Source organism: Podarcis tiliguerta (genome assembly GCF_965153285.1).
Source record: "Podarcis tiliguerta genome assembly, chromosome: 16".
NCBI classification, from domain to species: Eukaryota; Metazoa; Chordata; class Lepidosauria; order Squamata; family Lacertidae; genus Podarcis; species Podarcis tiliguerta.
Window position 1 is genome coordinate 7,811,941 of NC_139549.1, and position 19,856 is coordinate 7,831,796.

Genomic DNA, 19,856 nt, shown 5'->3' on the forward strand with positions numbered 1-19,856 from the left:
CAAAATGCAGTCACAGACTAGACACGTTTGTGGGGGCCATAACTAGCCATTCAAAGAAAGGAGGTGCTCTTTGTTGTATTATAGAATTGTAGAGTTGGAAGGGAGCCTGAGGATCATCTAGTCCAGGCATGTCCGGGTTCAAGTAGGCTGTGATCTAGTGCCAGCATCGTCCGTTAAGAGTTTGGGTGTAATCTTCGATACCTCCCTCTCTATGGAGGCGCAGATTACAGCTATAACAAAGGCGGCATTTTTTCATCTCCGCCAAGCTAAGCAGTTGGCTCCTTACCTCTCTCGCCCTGACCTAGCCACTGTGATCCACGCGACGGTCACCTCCAGACTGGATTATTGTAACTCGCTCTACGTGGGGCTGCCCTTGAGACTGACCCAGAAACTCCAGCGGGTGCAGAATGTCGCAGCGAGACTCCTTATGGGGTTGTCGCTGCGAGATCACATTCATCCGGTACTATACCAGCTGCACTGGCTCCCGGTGGAGTACAGGATCAGGTTTAAGGTGCTGGTTTTAACCTTTAAAGCCCTATACAGCCTAGGACCCTCGTACCTACAGGACCGCCTCTCCTGGTATGCCCCACAGAGAAACCTATGGTCTGCAAATAAAAACATCCTGAAGGTCCCAGGCCTCAGAGAGGTTAGGCTGGCCTCAACTAGAGCCAGGGCTTTCTCGGCTGTGGCACCAATCTGGTGGAATGCTCTGTCACAAGAGACTAGGGCCCTGCGGAACTTGACATCTTTCCGCAGGGCCTGTAAGACAGAGCTGTTCCACCAGGCCTTTGGTCAGGGCACAGCCTGACCCCCTCCTCTGGCAATCTGCACAGGGTCTTGCTTGCTGGTTGCCATCAATTTGTTTTTGATTGATTTTATGGTGAAAAGTTTTTAGAATGTTGGATTGTTTTGATTGTTGTTAGCCGCCCTGAGCCCAGCTTTGGCTGGGGAGGGCGGGATATAAATAAAATTTATTATTATTATTATTATCCAGTATCAAAAACTGGCAGTGATCTACCACACTCTCCCTTTGTCATTCTTCAACTTCTTCGCTTTAGGGGCAAGGGGTTAAGGCGTTGTTGGCGGCCAGAGAAACCCTGAAATATACTCGGAGTCGAGTGTGGATTTCATGCTCTTTATTCAGCTCCTAGTAGGGAGGAAGGCCAGTTACCCCGAAATGTCTGCTTTATATACATTATTTACACAATGGGCACCATGTGATTGGCTAATTCCGGGATTCTCCTGTAGATCAATCAGGTTGCGGATTCACTTCCACTTGGAGTTGGATTGGGTGGCTCCTGTGGACCAATCAGACTGCTGCATTTTGGGTCCTATTCAACTCAGTACATAACAGGATCCCTAACTGCTAAAAAGCCAGGGGAGTCTGAAAATACAAGAGAAGCATTGCTGGGTTTTTAATAACCCCACTCTCCAGCTTCTCATTCAGAGATTGGCAAGGAGAACTGAACATGGACAGAGAGCTGGGCACCACAAAGGGAAGGGAAGGAGGCATGCTAAAGACCTGGGGAGATGGCAAGCCAGCTATGTAGGCAGCTATGTAGGGCAAATGTCTTGGAAGTGTGCAGGTAGATGCATGCTTCTTTTTGAATATTGTGAAAATAATTATTTATTTGGATTTATGAAATCTATTTTTGAAAAAGAGGGCTTAATAGTTTAGCTTATTAAATGGCAATGTTATTAAATACACTAATGATGTTCATTGGCCCTTGGACATTTGATTAAGCTCGATGAGTTTACTTGCTTAAATACACAATGAGTTTAAAGGAGTAATAGAGTTGCCTGGAAGTTGCCATCAAGACAGACAAGGCGGTTTCTGAAGGGGGAGCAGCAAACCAGTGAGCATTACAAAGCCCAGCTACACTTGTAACATTCAATATTTTTCTTACACTCGTCCATTATAGTGCTTTTGTTATTTTTCTCGTTGAATAAAACACGGTGAACCATGTGTGTCATTGTCATGGATTGCTCGGAAGTCATTTCTTCACCAGGTAAAGTCATTTCAGCCCCCACCCCCTATTCCACCCCCAATCTGTCCTGTACTTTGCCTGGCCAAAGGCAGCAACCATGAGTCAAGCCATTAGTCCTTCTAGGTCAGTATTGTGGACACTGACTGGCAACAGCTCTCTAGGATTTGCAAGTGTTATGGAAATTACGGGGGGGGGGGGGCACATCTTTAAAGTTGTTAAATGGTACAAATATTATGCATAAATGTATCCTTTCAGCTTGACAGCTCAGGGAAGTTACCTAGCTTTAAAAACCACATAAAATCAACTCCTTTGCCAGTTTCCTTCATTCCACCCCCAATTTGCTTCATTGGCCAAGGACTTGGAAACCACTTGATCCCCGCCGTAATCCCTCAAGCAGGAGGTCACGTACTCACAGGAAGGTACTCATAGGTGTCAATCGCTGGGCAAAGGCACTCCTTTGGACTTGCCCAGGTGGCAGACTATGCAAACCAAAGTTCTATTGTCCCTTTGTAGTAGGTGCTTAGAATGTACTTCCCATTACACATCCTGTATCCACCTGTTGCCCCAACACATCCCTCCTATATTAATCATGTATAACCCTCCCCTTTTCTGATATAGCAATGATGTAGTGATGATGCTTAATGAACTGTATGCTGGGATAAGATTTTTGTTGTTGTTGTTTAGTTGTTTAGTCAAGTCCGACTCTTTGTGACCCCCTGGGCCAGAGCACGCCAGGCACTCCTGTCTTCCACTGCCTCCCACAGTTTGGTCAAACTCATGCTGGTAGCTTCGAGAACACTGTCCAACCATCTCGTCCTCTGTCATCCCCTTCTGCTTGTGCCCTCCATCTTTTCCAACATCAGGGTCTTATCCAGGGAGTCTTCTCTTCTCATGAGGTGGCCAAAGTCTTGGAGCCTCAGCTTCAGGATCTGTCCTTCCAGTGAGCACTCAGGGCTGATTTCCTTAAGAATGGAGAGGTTTGATCTTCTTGCAGTCCATGGGACTCTCAAGAGTCTCCTCCAACACCATAATTCAAAGGCATCAATTCTTTGGCGATCAGCCTTCTTTATGGTCCAGCTCTCACTTCCATACATCACTACTGGGAAAACCATAGCTTTAACTATACGTATGGACCTTTTTTGGCAAGGTGATGTCTCTGCTTTTTAAGATGCTGCCTAGGTTTGTCATTGCTTTTCTCCCAAGAAGCAGGCGTCTTTTAATTTTGTGGCTGCTGTCACCATCTGCAGTGATCATGGAGCCCAAGAAAGTACAATCTCTCACTGCCTCCATTTCTTCCCCTTCTATTTGCCAGCAGGTGATGGGACCAGTGGCCATGATCTTCGTTTTTTTGGTGTTGAGCTTCAGACCATATGTTGCGCTCTCCTCTTTCACCCTCATTAAAAGGTTCTTTAATTCCTCCTCACTTTCTGTCATCAAGGTTGTGTCATCTGCATATCTGAGGTTGTTGATATTTCTTCTGGCAATCTTAATTCCGGCTTGGGATTCATCCAGCCCAGCCTTTCGCATGATGAATTCTGCATATAAGTTAAATAAGCAGGGAGACAATATACAGCCTTGCCGTATGCCTTTCCCAATTTTGAACCAATCAGTTGTTCCAAAGTCCTTGTGACCCCATCCTCGGGGTTCAAAATTCCTCTTTGAACCTGTTGCGCAATAAACGTTGGTCTACAGCTATTTGCTCCGGTTGGTGGCTGGACTCCTTCCTTTATTCCGCAGGGACCCGCGGGCTCTGCCCAATGAGCTGGGTGGCTGAGCAGCCTCGCACCTAGATTTTTCCGTAACATCAAGCAAGGGGTCTCTCTCTCCCAGCCCTACATGGGGATGCCAGGGACCAAACCCGAGACCTTCTGATTGCGCCAAACAATAGCCCTTCTCTAGGTGGCTAGGTGGTAGGGACACGGGTGGCGCTGTGGGTAAAAGCCTCAGCGCCTAGGGCTTGCCGATCGAAAGGTTGGCGGTTCGAATCCCCGCGGCGGGGTGCGCTCTCGTTGTTCGGTCCCAGTGCCTGCCAACCTAGCAGTTTGAAAGCACTCCCGGGTGCAAGTAGATAAATGGGACCGCTTACTAGCGGGAAGGTAAACGGCGTTTCCGTGTGCTGCGCTGGTGCTGGCTCACCAGAGCAGCTTCGTCACGCTGGCCACGTGACCCGGAAGTGTCTCCAGACAGCGCTGGCCCCCGGCCTCTTAAGTGAGATGGGCACACAACCCTAGAGTCTGTTAAGACTGGCCCGTACGGGCAGGGGTACCTTTACCTTTTTAGTTCCTGCTTGCACTGGCTCCGCCCACTGGCTCATGGCCCCCCCCCCAAACCTCACTAAAGAGGGAATGTGGCCCTGGGGCTGAAAAGGGGTTCTCCAGCCTTATACTCGCCATGAACCTGAAACTCGGGCAATTGTACTATGTTTCACAACACCCCATAGACTTCAGGAACGTTGTGAGTTGATCATGAAGGCAAACTTCTTTTCCTTGTTATTTGTTCCAAGCCAGCGCCTGGTATCTGCCTGTCCTTCCTGTTCTTGAGATTCCTTTAATTATCCACGGCTCTTAGCCATTGATATGCAAATCCGCCATGCATATGCCAAGCAAGTTGTTCTGTGGCCCCATTTGCACAATCCAGGTTACTAGATTCGACAAGCAATAGCTGGCTTTTCCAAGGCTTGCAAGGCGGCCTGAATTATTAATCGTGGGTGGATGGGCGTCGCTGCTTTCCGTGTTTTCATACCCCCAAAATGTTGGGTGTTCTCATAATGGACCACGTTGCGCCAGCCACAATGCTGATGTTTACTCATTTAGACGTAAGTGCATAAGAAGAGGTTGCTGGATCAGGCCAGTGGCTCATTGAGTCCAGCATCCTGTTCTCACAATGGCCAACCCAGATGCCCCAATGGGAACCCACAAGCAGGACTCGAACACAGAACCCTTGTCCCCTCCTGCTGTTTCCGGCCATTGGTATTCAGAAGCATTCCTGAGGCATAGACATCGTGGTTGGTAGGTATCGGTAGCCCTAAATCACATGGCGTTAAGTAAATTAAACTCTTTCTTAAAAGATACAAGGCTGCTCAGCCCAGGCCTGGTGAGCACATCAGTTCGTCCCAGTAGATCTTGCCCATATTGTGCAGTTGTGGGGGTCTCTGCCTTCCCAAAGCTACCTAATTCTCCTCCTCCTCCAAAGTCCTTCCCAAGCAATCTGAGACTCCATCACCGTGCCTGTCTCTGTTAATAATAATAATAATAATAATAATAATAATAGTAATAGTAAATTTTATTTATACCCCACCCGCCCCAGCCAGAGCCGGGCTCAGGGTGGCTAACACCAATAAAATTTCAGTAAAAACATAATAAGAAAAAAGAAAAAGAAACAATTTAAAATACAGGTTAAAATGCAATTTAAAATGCAGCCTCATTTTAAAAGTCAAAACCATAAGGGGAGGGAAAGATAAGGGTCAGACTGAGTCCAAACCAAAGGCGAGGCAGAACAGCTCTGTCTTGCAGGCCCTGCGGAAAGATGTCAAGTCCCGCAGGGCCCTGGTCTCTTGTGACAGAGCATTCCACCAAGTTGGGGCCAGTACTGAAAAGGCCCTGGCCCTAGTTGAGACCAATCTAATCACCTTGTGACTTGGGACCTCCAAAATATTGTCATTTGTGGACTTTACGGTCCTCCATGGGGCATACCAGGAGAGGTTGTCCCGTAGGTATGTGGGTCCTGGGCCGCATAGAGCTTTAAAGAGCTTTAAAGTTCCACCCTCTGCATACATCTTCTGGTCCTGGGAGACTGGGGAGAAGGGAGCTGGTCACAGCCGGAGGAAAAGACACCTTGGCTTCTTCATCATCCTGACTCATTGCTGCCTCTTGCCCCCTCCTCCAACTTCCACTTCTGCCTCTGATTCTGAACTGCTCTCCGCCACAGTCTCTTCCTGCACACTAAACCCTGTCGCCTCTTCATCTTCTGACACCTCCTCCCAGTCTTCTCCCTCTGACCACCCATGGTCGTCCCACCACTCATCCCCAGGCTCTGAGCTTTCTTCCATTGGGGGGTTCCCCAGCTGGTGCCCCCTCCCCACTACTTCTCTGCATCCAGTCACTCCATGACGCCATCCCAATTGGTGACCAATGGACAACATGTGTGAAGGGCACTCAAATTACAATACAGCAGGAAGTTCAGCTCTGTATGGGGGGGTGTGAATAGGGACAATGGTCTCCTTTCCCATTTGCAACTTTTTATTTGATTTGATTTGATTTAAAATATATAACAAAGTGTGCATATTCCACTTGATGGTAGTAAGCCATATGTCCTCTTTACCTGGCTTATTTAGCAGAGGGGGCCCTGGCTGGTTAGGTTCAGAGTGTGGTTAACGCTTTGTTGTTTGAAGGGTTAGTCGGGTGGCGCTGTGGTCTAAACCACTGAGCCTCTTGGGCTTGCTGATCAGAAGATCGGCAGTTCAAATCCCTGCGACGGGGTGAGCTCCCGTTGCTCTGTCCCAGCTTTTGCCAAGCTAGCAGTTCGAAAGCATACCAGTGCAAGCAGATAAATAGGTACCGCTGCAGTGGAAAGGTAAACGGCGTTTCCATGCGCTCTGGTTTCCATCACGGTATCCCGTTGCGGTTTAGTCTTGCTGGCCACATGATCCAGAAAGCTGTCTGTGCACAAACGCTGCCTCCATCGGCCTGAAAGCGTGATGAGCGCCGCAACCCCATAATCGCCTTTGACTGGACTTAACCTTCCAGAGGTCCTTTACATTTTCCTTTGCTCCTACAGGAGCTAGCCCTGGACCCTTGGAGTTGTAATAACTACTGACCAGTTACAAATACCCCCATTTTGAGGGGAAGTGGTGTAGAGGGGTATGTTGAGACAGCTGCAAGCATTATTGGAGGACACTGGTTGTTTAAAGCCATTGCATTCTGGGTTCCGGCCTGGCGACAGAACTGTGACAGATTTGGTCACCCTGACAGATGACCTTTGCAAAGAAGAGGACGGGGAGTAGGATGTTGATCCTGCTTGCTCCATTTGGGCTGTGAGTGCTGGAAGACCTTGCTCCCTGGCTTGCAAGCCTTTTCCCACCTAGCCCAGGAGAGCAGAGCCCTGACTGACTCCAGCTGGGAACAGTCATTAGGAGTCTGCAGGGCTTTTTTTCCAGCTGGAATTCAATGGAACTCAGTCCTGGCACCTTTCAAGTGGCCTCCATTGCCATTATAAGAGAACAAGAGAGGTGTTCATGGTGAGTTCTGGCACCTCTCTTGTTCTAGAAAAGTTGGGTTGCATTGCAGACCTTCCAAGTGTCCCTATTTTCTAGGGACAGCCCTGGATTTACGGAAGCCACCCCAGTTTCTAATTTGATCCCAGAATGTCCCGCTTTTCCTAAGGACGTCTCTAATTTCATGGAGAAATTTTGGAGGGTATGGTCAGTTATGCAAACCCCACCCTCCGGCCCTGAGCCAAGGAGATAACTAACTACACAACCTTTAGAAGACATCTGAAGGCAGCCCTTCATAGGGAATGTTTTATTTATTTATTTAGGGAGTGTTTTATTTATTTAATGTTTTATTATGTTTTTATATATGTTGAAAACTGCCCAGAGTGGCTGAGGCAACCTGATCAGATAGGCAGGGTATAAATAATAAATTTATTTTGATGAAGATCCTGATGTCCCTAATTTAATTGGCAAAATATGGCATTGTGCTGTCAGTATGCTAGTGACACCCAACTCTATGTCTCCAGAACATCTTAATCAGGACAGGTTGCTCAGTCCCTGGGGGAGGGCCTGGACACAGTGGTGAGATAAAATAAGCTGAGCTTGAATCCTGGCAAGGCAGAGATGCTTTGGGTGGGTAGTTCTGTGAAACAGCTCAGTTGCTGTCAAACTTCGGGGAATCGGATCCTTCCCCCGGTGGCAGTGATTAAGAAGATCAAACAAAAGGAGCATTCAAACCAGAGTTTCTTTAATAATCACAGCGAGAGACGAAGGAATGCTTATGCGTCTAAAAATGGTGTTGCTCCCAGTTAAGGTTCTATCACTCTTGGAGACCGTCTAGTCCTAGGCAAAGGGGGGTCAGGAATGCTATTCGAGGACACTGAATCTGCGAGCTGTCTCTCTCTCCTAGTGTTTCCTCTTCCAACTGCTCCTCACCCAGTATTTCCCAGCTTTCCCCCTCTGGACTATGCCCCTCTGCAAACCACTGTTCTAAATCAATACTGTCCTCCCTGTCCTCAGGAAGTTTCAGAAGGAGGCAGCGGCTCCCACCATTTCTCCTCGGGGGTTTCTGGGGAGTTCACTGCATCCCGCGGTGTCGCTTAAGCCCATATCTGCCAACTTGAACGGCAGATCGGGTGCAACCTGGGAGTTTGACCCTGCCATGGACAAACCTCCGTCTCAGGCATGATTTGTGATCAGTTCCTCACTAATTTGGAATATTGGTGTTAATTATGAGGCTCCTGAAATGGCATATTATAACAGGCTGCAATCAATCAGCTGCCAAGGTCTTCTCTTTGGATCTTTGAAGGTATTTGAATGATTTTTATGAAGATTGAAACCCCTTACAACAGCTAGCAAAGAAGGAGGAGGTCAAGGTGCTTTGTGCTTTCATATGTTTTCCAAATGGTCTTTTTTTCTTCTTGACCTCTCGTGCAAAATAGATGTGCGTAGTTGTAGCTATATTATTCTGTCTGACACCGAGGGAAAGATGGGGGAGGCTCTTGATTTCTGCTGAACAAGGGATTTAACAATGTTTTATTATGCCCTCCCCCCTCGACCGAGGTTGAATGGACTTTATTTAAAATTATCTTTGGACTGGTCCAGGAGTAAAAAGGTAAAGGTACCCCTGCCCGTACGGGCCAGTCGTGTCCGACTCTGGGGTTGTGCGCCCATCTCACTCAAGAGGCCGGGGGCCAGCGCTGTCCGGAGACACTTCCGGGTCACGTGGCCAGCGTGACAAAGCTGCATCTGGCAAGCCAGCGCAGCACACGGAAACGCCGTTTACCTTCCCACCAGTAAGCAGTCCCTATTTATCTACTTGCACCTGGGGGTGCTTTCGAACTGCTAGGTTGGCAGGCGCTGGGACCAAACGACAGGAGCGCACCCCGCCGCGGGGATTCGAACCGCCGACCTGACGATCGGCAAGTCCTAGGCGCTGAGGTTTTACCCACAGCGCCACCCGTGTCCAGGAGCATGAGGGAGAAATTAAGAGCAAGATGATGAACGGCTGCTAATTAAATCTGACAAGAGGTTTCATTTGTGAAAAGGCTTTATCTTTTGCCGCGTGCCGAAGAACCCCAGAGTGGAATTTTAATGGCGGAGAATGGACATCTTATTTATAGACGCAGCCTTGTACGCAAGCTGGGAACAGCGGAAGGAAAGGAAAGTTGTTTTGTAAACATGGCAGTGAACTGGACAAAAGAAGAAAGCGACTAGCTCTCCCAACACACCAGGTCTGAGAACATTTATGAAGGACTACGTGCGCTGTGGGTTAAACCACAGAGCCTAGGACTTGCCGATCAGAAGGTCGGTGGTTCGAATCCCCGCGATGGGGTGAGCTCCCGTTGCTCGGTCCCTGCTCCTGCCCACCTAGCAGTTTGAAAGCATGTCAAAGTGCAAGTAGATAAATAGGTACCACTCCGGCGGGAAGGTAAACGGAGTTTCCGTGCACTGCTCTGGTTCACCAGAAGCGGCTTAGTCATGCTGGCCACATGACCCAGAAGCTATACACCGGCTCCCTCGGCCAATAAAGCGAGATCAGCACCGCAACCCCAGAGTCGGTCATGACTGGACCTAATGGTCAGGGGTCCCTTTACCTTCTTACATGCGTGAAATGGATTTTATATTTACAAAAAACAACAGAGGTGCTGTATGTAAGGAAACAGTAAAAGTCAGCTGCGAGAATGGACTCACGTCAAGAGAAGGAATATTAAATGGAGATCAAAGAAGGATGAAGTGGCTACATGAGGAAGTAATGGACATATGTTTGCAACAGGAGCGGGGAACCTGATTCCCCCCCCCAAGGAATTGTATTAATTGTGTGATCTGGGCTGATTTGTAATAATTTTGGAAACTAATTTAAAATATTAATTAAAAAAAGAAATAAGTGTTACATTTAAGGCAGTAGATAAAGGATTCGGAGAGAAACACCCAAGGATGGGAAGTCAAAAGGTTTTAAGGGAATATTGCATTGAAACTGAACTGAATTTGTAAAACTGGATGAAAATTAATAAAAATGGATGCAAACGAAACACATGAGGAGAAGACCCAGAGAGTTCTCAATGAAGTGTGTTTTATTGTTCTTATGACAAGACTTTGAAGTCTTCTAGTGCCAGCGATGTAGTCAGGCAGGGGTGCCTACATGGGAATGGATGAGTCAAGAATGGGATCCATTGGGACCGTGGCTGCCTTGCAGGTGGGCCCTGGCTAACTCAGTGCCCTGTCTCAGGCAGGCGGTGGGATCTGTTGTGAGCATCTATGAGGGCAAGCTCCAGCACTGGCAAGAACTCTGTGAACTTCAGCTTCCCGTCACGGCTCTTGTCTGCTTTTTCAAACATCTTCTTGATGTAAGCATCCTGGTTCATACCGGGCTGCAGATAAGATTAAGGAGGAGGAAGCAGGAAAGGGTTATATTTATTTGTTCATCATTATTATTAATTGCCCGCCCTTCACCCTAAGGTCTCGAGGCAGGTTACAAGATTAAAACACAACATGAAAACATTTTAATGCAACTCCCAGCCACAGAAATAAGGTGAGCTCTTAAAATATACATCTTCAGCATCTCCAAAAGCTGTATAAGGTGCCAGGCTCTGGAGACAGAGTTCCACAGCTTTGGGGCCACAGTAGAGAAGACCCTGTCCTGCGTCACCACACACACCCCAGAACATCTAAGTGTGGAAGAACTACCAAGAGGTCCCACTCTGCCGATCTCAGCACCCAAGAGGGTCTTGAGGGAAGGAGGTTGTCTTTCAGTTATTTGGGGACAGATTCCAGCTCCCATCAGCCCTATCAGTCATGGCCAGTGAGCAGGGGGTTGTGGGAGTTGTAGTCCTCTCCCTGGCCTTAGACGAAGGCAAGAACTGAGATGGTGGTCTCTCAGGCTCAGGAAAAGCAAGAGGTGGTCTAGTTCAGGGTTTCCCAAGTTTGGGTCTCCAGCTGTTTGTGGACTACATTTCCCATCATCCCTGGCCACTGGTCCTGCTAGCTAGGGATGATGGGAGCTGTAGTCCCAAAAGAGCTGGAGAACTAATTTGGGAAACGGGGGTCTAGTTAAAGCCAAGGGAGCCACAAATGTTATTGCACTCCAACTCCCATCAGCTCTATCCAACATGACTAAGGGTCAGGAGATGATGGGAGTTGGAGTCTAGCATCCTCTGGGGGGCCACAGGAACACACACACACCCCAGGACCAAGAGCTTTGCCCCCATCCCTGTGGCCACAGTTTTCCCAGCTGTCCATCAGTGCTTACAGGTAGAGTATCCTTCAAGAAAGGCTGAGCTTGTTCCTTCAATAGCTTCTCGAACTCCTTGAACTGCAGGTAGTCATCCATTGGGTTCCGAATGGCATACTGGTGGAAAATGTTGACTATGCACTCCAAAGCCTTCTCCATGAGAGTTTTCATCTTGCTAAGCCTTTGGGAGGATACAGAGGAGAGGGAGGAAAAGGGGAGAGGGATTCAAGGTTCAGGGGAGTCAGAGGAGTAACCAACATGGCGGCCTCAAGACGTTGCTGATTTCCAGCACACAATCTCAGACCATCGATCATGTTGGTTGAAGCTGTTGGGAGTCTGAGTCCAACAACATCAGGAGGGCAACATAGGAATCTGCCTTACGGCGAGTTCGTCCCCTGTAGTTGGTTGGACTACAACTCCCATCATCCTTGTCCACTGGACTCTGCAGGTTGTGGATCATGGGCATTGTAGTCCACTCACATCTGGGGATGACGAAGCCTGAGCTACGCTTACTGGCCGTGGCTCTCCTGGAATTCAGGTGGGTTACGTTCTCAGCCCTACTTCCTCCAAATCAAGTAAGATTCTAGTCCTCATGGTTTTGAATGAAGGGCTGATTTAAAGTGCTGGCATCCAGGACCCAGAAAGAACACATCAAAGCCCCTTGGAAGCAGCTTTTAAAATGAGCCTGCAAATTTGCCTACAAGACGTTTTTACTAGTCTGCTAAGCAAGGCTGAAAAATTTCCAGCTATGCCTCCAGTGTGGCCAGGGCAGTGAAAAATAAAATAAGATAATGGACTTTCTAACCAAGCAGGTGGGACGCGGGTGGCGCTGTGGGTTAAACCACAGAGCCTAGGACCTGCTGATCAGAAGGTTGGAGGTTCAAATCCCCACGATGGGGTGAGCTCCCATTGCTCTGTCCCAGCTCCTGCCCACCTAGAAGTTCAAAAGCACGTCAAAGTGCAAGTAGATAAATAGGTACAGCTCCGGCAGGAAGGTAAACGGCGTTTCCGTGCGCTGCTCTGGTTCACCAGAAGCGGCTTAGTCATGCTGGCCACATGACCCGGAAGCTGTACGCCGGCTCCCTCGGCCAGTAAAGCGAGATGAGCACCGCAACCCCAGAGTCGGCCACGACTGGACCTAATAGTCAGGGGTCCCTTTACCTTTAACTGAACAGGTTGTCAGAAGATGGAAAGAAGGTTCGTTCTAGACTCCCTCCAGTAGCCCTAGGTATTTCTGCATTGGTAATGGAGGAAGGGACTCTGGGTTAGCTCTACTCAGAGCAGACCCATTGTAATGGATGGACTGGGCTAGCTTAGCTCCATTCCTTTCAATGGGCTGACTCTGAATATCCCTTGGTCAGCTACTGCCCTCTCCTTCCTTGGCAGCTAGCAGCAAACCAAAGCAGGCAGAGGAGGAGAGCAGTTCCCATGGGAGGCTGCTTCCAAGCCACCTGCCAAGAGGTGAGGACTTACCTGAGTTTCCAAAGGGAGCAGGATCCGAGAAGAGAGCTGATGTGAATGCAGGCGCAGAGGCAGGCCGGTTTTTATAGCCTCCTCAGCTGCGGAAGAGTCTTGCAAATCATCCCGGCTTGTGCTGATTTCCTCTCCTCTGGGAAAGAGCCTCCCATTGTGAAATGTCAAATAAGCACCTGCCACACCCGCCTCGACGAAATCAAGGATGCATTTTGTCAGGCGTGATTTACTTGAGATCCCTGCCTTGCAGAGGGCTAGAATAGATGATGCTCCGGCAGTGGCGTACCGTGGGGGGTGCAGGGGGGGCCGGCCGCACCGGACGCAACATCTGGGGGGTCGCGCTCGCACTCGCAGCTCTCTGCCCCTACCTGGCTCACTCACTCTCTCTCACTGCAGTGCTGGCTGTGCGAATCCGATCCGAGCTGCCAGGTCGCCGCCCACTGTGGAGGGGAGGGTGCCAGGCGTGCGGTGCGGTGCGGAGAGAGAGCGAGGGACTATCTGGGGGAGGGACAGTGCAGCAGGGGGCGCAAATTACTTGCCTTGCCTCGGGTTAGGGGGCGCAAATTACTTGCCTTGCCCCGGGTGCTGACAACCCACGCTACGCCACTGCGCTCCAGGCCCCTTGAAACTCTGCAGTTCCATTGTTTTATGTTTTAAGAGAGGCGGTTTAGATACATGTCTGTCAAGTGACTGATTGAACTGCTTGTTTTGCCTCCCAAATAATAATAATAATAATAATAATAATAATAATAATAATAATAGAATAATTTATTGTTTATAACCCACCCATCTGGCTGGGTTTCCCCAGCCACCTCTGGGCAGCTCCAAACAGGATTGATGATGATGATGATGATGATGATGATACAGTGGACACTTGGGTTGCTAACGTGATCCGTGCGGAAGGCACGTTCGCAACCCACAGCGTTTGCAACCCACCCCCTTGCCTCTTAACACTCCCCTAAGTAATCCCACTTAGGGGAACACTGCCTTAGGTAAAGGTAAAGGACCCCTGGACGGTTAAGTCCAGTCAAAGGCAACTATGGGGTTGTGGTGCTCATCTCGCTTTCAGGATGAGGGAGCTGGCGTTTGTCCACAGACATCTTTCCAGGTCATGTGGCCAGCATGACTAAACTGCTTCTGGCATAATGGAACACCATGACGGAAACCAGAGCGCACAGAAACGCCGTTTACCTTCCCGCCAGAGCGGTACCTATTTATCTGCTTGCCCTGGTGTGCTTTCAAATTGCTAGGTTGGCAGAAGCTGGGGCAGAGCAACAGGAGCTCACCCTGTCGCGGGGATTCGAACCGCTGACCTTCTAATCGGCAAGCCCAAGAGGCTCAGTGGTTTAGACCACAGCACCACCCACCTCCCTGCCACTGCTTTACACCTCACCCAAATCCCAAACCCCTCCATTGTTCACTCAGAACTGCCCCCCCATCTTTTCACAACTTGCCCCAATCCTAAAATCCTCTTGCTGCTGCCGTACTCAGAGAAGAAAGGAATGAAGAGGCGAAAGTCTTTCTCCCGACACTGACACTCATTTCCTTCTGTCGGAGGTGAAGTGAGAAGGGGAGAGAGATTTCATCCTCTTCATTCCCCTCAGCGAGCAGCAGGTGATCTACAGTGTGACGCCCTTTCCCCTTGCAAAAATATAATATAGTAAGATAAGCAAGACCCTGCCTCCTTGCTCTGCTGGCCTGCGACCCCACAGCACCAACCTGCCTGCTTCCCCCTTTCTGCCCATTGTTGCCATGCTGCCATGTGCATGGCCCCCTACTGGCGGCTGCACAAACTACAGCGTGCCGACTTCCGCCCTTGCAAAAAGTATCATTTGTTGTTTAGTCGTTTAGTCGTGTCCGACTCTTTGTGACCCCCTGGACCAGAGCACGCCAGGCACTCCTGTCTTCCACTGCCTCCCACAGTTTGATCAAACTCATGCTGGTAGCTTCGAGAACACTGTCCAACCATCTTGTCCTGTCTCGTCCCTTTCTCCTTGTGCCCTCAACCTTTCCCAACATCAGGGTCTTTTCCAGGGAGTCTTCTCTTCTCATGAGGTGGCCAAAGTATTGGAGCCTCAGCTTCACGATCTGTCCTTCCAGTGAGCACTCAGGGCTGATTTCCTTCAGAATGGATAGGTTTGATCTTCTTGCAGTCCATGGGACTCTCCAGAGTCTCCTCCAGCACCATAATTCAAAAGCATCAATTCTTCGGTGATCAGCCTTCTTTATGGTCCAGCTCTCACTTCCACACATCACTACTGGGAAAACCATAGTTTTTACTATATGGACCTTTGTTGGCAAGGTGGTGTCTCTGCTTTTTAAGATGCTATCTAGGTATATATAGTAAGATAAGAAAGATACTTCATGGTGCTTTGGGAGTAGGGAGTTTGAGGGACGATGGGGGTGGGTCCAGCATCACCATACAGGTAGCATCACCATACAGGTAGACAGCAGTGCACTTGATACACCAGTGATCTGAATCATGGTTGCTTCCTAAGCTTCTAAAGAAGGCAAAATGGTGTCATCTCCAACTATGCTGTCATTTACACTGCCATCTATAGTTGAAATAGCAATATAGCAGTTAACTCGGCATCACACTTTCCGAAATTTTCCTACCTGTTGCGGGATTCAGCAGGCGTGAAATACAATAAAGAGTGGAGGCGAAGGGCAATAGACGGGCAGGAAAGAGGAACTCCACCCTAGCTTGGCTGTCTGTTGCCAATGAGTCATTCTCCTCTAGATCTCTTACCAAAATCCCCACTAGTTTGTCCTGGAAGACGGATCATGCCTCTGGCACTTTGGGGGAGCAACTCCCATGTTTTGATTGTGCAGGGTTGCAGCACATCAAAGGTAAATATAACCTTGGCCAAACCAGTTATGGAAATCCAGCTCCTGCAGCTAACACTTAGGCCAGGAAGAGTTGGGACCTTCCAGCCCATGTTGGTGCGAGGGGAAAATATACGGTAGATGCCAAGATTCAAATTTGGGGCAAATACTCTTTGGTGAAAGAACCCCAGCAGAGATTTAAAGTCACTAAATGTGCAGCAAAGTAAAGTGTAGAAATATAAGCAGTTAGCTCTTTAAAATGTGTCTTTGCAAGTGAGTTCCGAAAGAGTCCCCTGTTCCCCCAGCAGAGGAAAAGAGCACATTTCATAAGTTCAGCATGGTTTATATACAAACTCTACAAAGGTCAGGTTCATGTGCTGTTGCATACATCAGTCGGAAAGGTTGCACAGGCAGTAAAACTTCGTTCAGTTCCAAAGTCATGAAAGTTCCAAAATTATTGGTATAGGAAATCAAGAACGGCTTCTGAGAGCCATGCAGTTAATCTGGAATGACCAGCTTTGCTTCTTCACACTGAGCTTCTCAGTAAATCTGGAGTGGGGTGAAGGAATAAAGTCTTGATTGCCTTGATTACCCTTTGAAGGTGTGCTAAGGCCAGCAGGACAGCTTACTCTATGGTCTTAACCCCTTCATGCATTAATTAGACTTAAGCCTGTTGGTTCTATGAAGTGGGCTATCCCACAGCCCAGGGGCCAAACGTGGCCCTCTAGGCCTCTCTATCTGTGTCTCAAAAATCTCTGCAGGCCACATCCCGCACAGGCCCAGCTTCACCCCTGAGTGTTTCTGCCTGTCTGCAATGTAGCCATGAAACTCCCTGATCATGCCCCTTGCTTGCCTGGGTGCAAGAGCAAGAAGGGTGTGTTCGTATATGTAGTAACTATGCATATAGGACCTATAAAATCCTATGTGGCTTAGGTCCAGACTATTTGAAAGACTGTGTACTCTTATACAAACCTGCCCAGGTTCTGAGATCTTCAAGGGAGGCCCTTCGCTTGCTCCCACCCCCCTCACAGCCATGCTTGCTGGAGACACAGGAACAGGGCCTTCTCGGTAGTTGCTCCCTGTCTTTGGAACTCCCTCTCTAGAGAAGTTCAGCTGACTCCCTCCTCCTTGTCATTCCACAGGCAGGTGAAGGCTTTCTTTTCTTCTTCTTTTTCAATTTTAAAATGTATTTTGACAAAGTAATAATCATAAATAAATAAATAAATAAATAAGAATAAAAAACCTGCACCCCACTACCGAGACCATTCCATTGTAACTATCCAGCCTCCCAAAATTTCAACGCCTCTTGCGATGGTTTGACCCCTTTCCATTTTAAAAGTACAAATTCTACAAACACCCTCCATATCTCCTCAAAATCATTTCTCCTGCATATTCCCCCTCTTACCTTAATGGCACATGTTAATTTATCATTAATAGTTATATCCCACACCTCTTTATACCATTTTCCCATTTTATATTCTGCTTGCCCCTTCCGCTTCCTAGCTATCATAATTTGTGCAGCTGTCAATACATTTGTGAGCAAGCCCTTCACAGCCTGTGATCCTTCCACCCCATCGTAAATTGATAATAACACTATTTCTGGACTTTCGGTCAGCTTTAACCCAGTGATTTCTGTTATCCACTTAAACACCCTTTGCCAGAAAAATTGTACATATTTACACCCCCACCACGTGTTGTAGCCTTATTGGAGTTCACCGATTGGGTCTGCGTTGCTCCGGGACAGGAGGAAGGAAGTCAAATGACACCAAGGTTGATTCCAAGAAAGAGATTATTCTGCTCTCCGGACAGCAGAAGGCACTTGCATGATCAAGTCCACAGCAAGTCCAAAGAAATGACAAGTTTCATGCAGTATATATATCCTCCAGGAACCCTCCCACTCCTTCCCTGAGTGCTCTGGTCCAGGGGGTCATGAAGAGTCGGACACGACTAAACGACTAAACAACAACAACACCACAACAATGCCTCAGTGGAAAGCCCTGCAAGCTGGACAGGAATGCAAATCCCACCAACAGCTATGGGGAGGCATATTCTTCATACGTTAAGACGAATTCATCTCTGCCCCTGCACAACAAATCCGCTTTGGAAATGAATCAGATTTCTGGGCAATAGATATAGGACATAATATCTCTGGGGAAAGCTTTGGAAAAGTGATTTGAAGTTCTCAGCATGTTATTCTTTGAAGGAGAACTACAGTGGTACCTCGGGTTACATACGCTTCAGGTTACATACACTTCAAGTTACAGACTCTGCTAACCCAGAAATAATACCTCAGTTTAAGAACTTTGCTTCAGGATGAGAACAGAAATCACACGGCGGCGGCACAGCAGCAGCAGGAGGCCCCATTAGCTAAAGTGGTAATTCAGGTTAAGAACAGTTTCAGGTTAAGAACAGACCTCCGGAACAAATTAAGTACCAGAGGTACCACTGTACTTGAAAATGATTTACAGATGGTATTTAACTCTGAGTTGCCTTGCTAAGAGGGACACGGGTGGCACTGTGGGTTAAACCACATAGCCTAGGGCTTGCCAATCAGAAGGTCGGCGGTTCGAATCCCCATGATGGGGTGAGCTCCCGTTGCTCGGTCCCTGCTCCTGCCAATCTAGCAGTTCGAAAGCACTTCAAAGTGCAAGTAGAGAAATAGGTACCGCTCCGGCAGGAAGGTAAATGGCATTTCCGTGCGCTGCTCTGGTTCGCCAGAAGCAGCATAGTCGTGCTGGCCACATGACCTGGAAGCTGTAAGCCGGCTCCCTTGGCCAGTAAAGCAAGATGAGCACCGCAACCCCAGAGTCATCCGCGACTGGACCTAACGGTCAGGGGTCCCTTTACCTTTACCTAGGCTTGCTAAGATGTATAAGACTGAATCAGATAAGTGCTGGAGATGCAAGGAGGCTGAGGGAATGTTTTTTCATATGTGGTGGACCTGTAAAAGGGTAAAAGAGTGTTGGGAAATAATTCATAATGAACTGGAGAAAAAATGTTTTAAAGTACTTTTCATTAAAAAAAGGAGTCCTTTTTGTTGGGGATAATTCAGACATAAATTCCCAGGTGTCAGAAAAGGTTATTTTTGTATGCCACTACTGCGACCCATGTTTTGTTAGCCCCAAAATGGAAAATGAGGGAGGTCCCAACTAAAGAAGAATGGCGACTTAAGTTGACACAATATGTGCAGCTTGCAGACTTAATCTAAAGAATAAGAGAACAAAAAGAACACACGTTTACAGCAGATTGGAAAATGTTTATTGAATATATAGCGGGAAACGGTTTACGCTTGAAAACATTGGCATCTTTAAGATAAATTCAACAGTGTAAACAAGTTTTGATTGATGTAATAATGGAATCCTGAATGGTTTAGTTTATGTAAGATATGTAGGGATTTATGGTATGTAAAATGAACCATGGAAAGAAAGGAAGTCATTGATATTATAAGGATGTTTAAATGAGTATTCAGAATCGTAAAACAGAAAATTTGATTAAAATTATATTTAAAAGAAATAGAAATGAATCAGATTTTATGCAGTCAGGGAACAGACAGGGACAGGCATGGGAAGAATAAACAATGAACAGGAAAATGTATGAACACCCCCAAGGGAACCGATATAAATGCTCATTGAGATGTTATAGCAGGCATCCCCAACCTTCTGCCCTCCAGATGTTTTGGACTACAATTCCCATCATCCCTGACCACTGGTCCTGTTAGCTAGGGATCATGGGAGTAGTAGGCCAAAACATCTGGAGGGCCGCAGGTTGGGGGGGGCCTGTGTTATAGGATAGGTAGATAAGTGATGAAGTAGTTGCTACTTCATTGAACCACTAGATGGCAGTCTGAGACCAGCTCACTTTCCTTTCATTAGTTTTAAATAGATTTGGTTTGTGCTTGTTTTAATTCCGTTGGAGTTTAATTGCTGTTTTTGTCTTTTGTGTGTCTTTGCTTCCCCCACCCCCCATTTTATCTGGGTCATTGCAATCTGCGTAAGCCGCCTTGAGTCCCAATCTGAGGAAAAGGCAAGATAAAAGTTAAGATAATATTGGTGATAATTCATGGGTCCTTTTCATATTCTGAGGTTATCTGGTCCAAAAAAACACTAAGAACCTGGCCAAAGCTGTGCTG

The 19,856-nt window shown here is 47.8% G+C and overlaps 1 protein-coding gene across 1 annotated transcript; it reads right to left on the reverse strand.

Moving 5' to 3' along the window:
* Positions 1-10,253: 10,253 nt before the first annotated feature.
* LOC310666315 (protein S100-A12-like) lies at positions 10,254-13,050 on the reverse strand. The gene is made up of 3 exons (XM_083416954.1): positions 12,902-13,050; positions 11,447-11,609; positions 10,254-10,568 (listed from the first exon to the last, which is right to left on the reverse strand). Exons 2-3 carry the CDS (start codon positions 11,597-11,599, stop codon positions 10,410-10,412), a joined length of 312 nt encoding a protein of 103 aa, XP_083273080.1. The 5' UTR covers positions 11,600-11,609; positions 12,902-13,050; the 3' UTR covers positions 10,254-10,409.
* Positions 13,051-19,856: the final 6,806 nt, after the last annotated feature.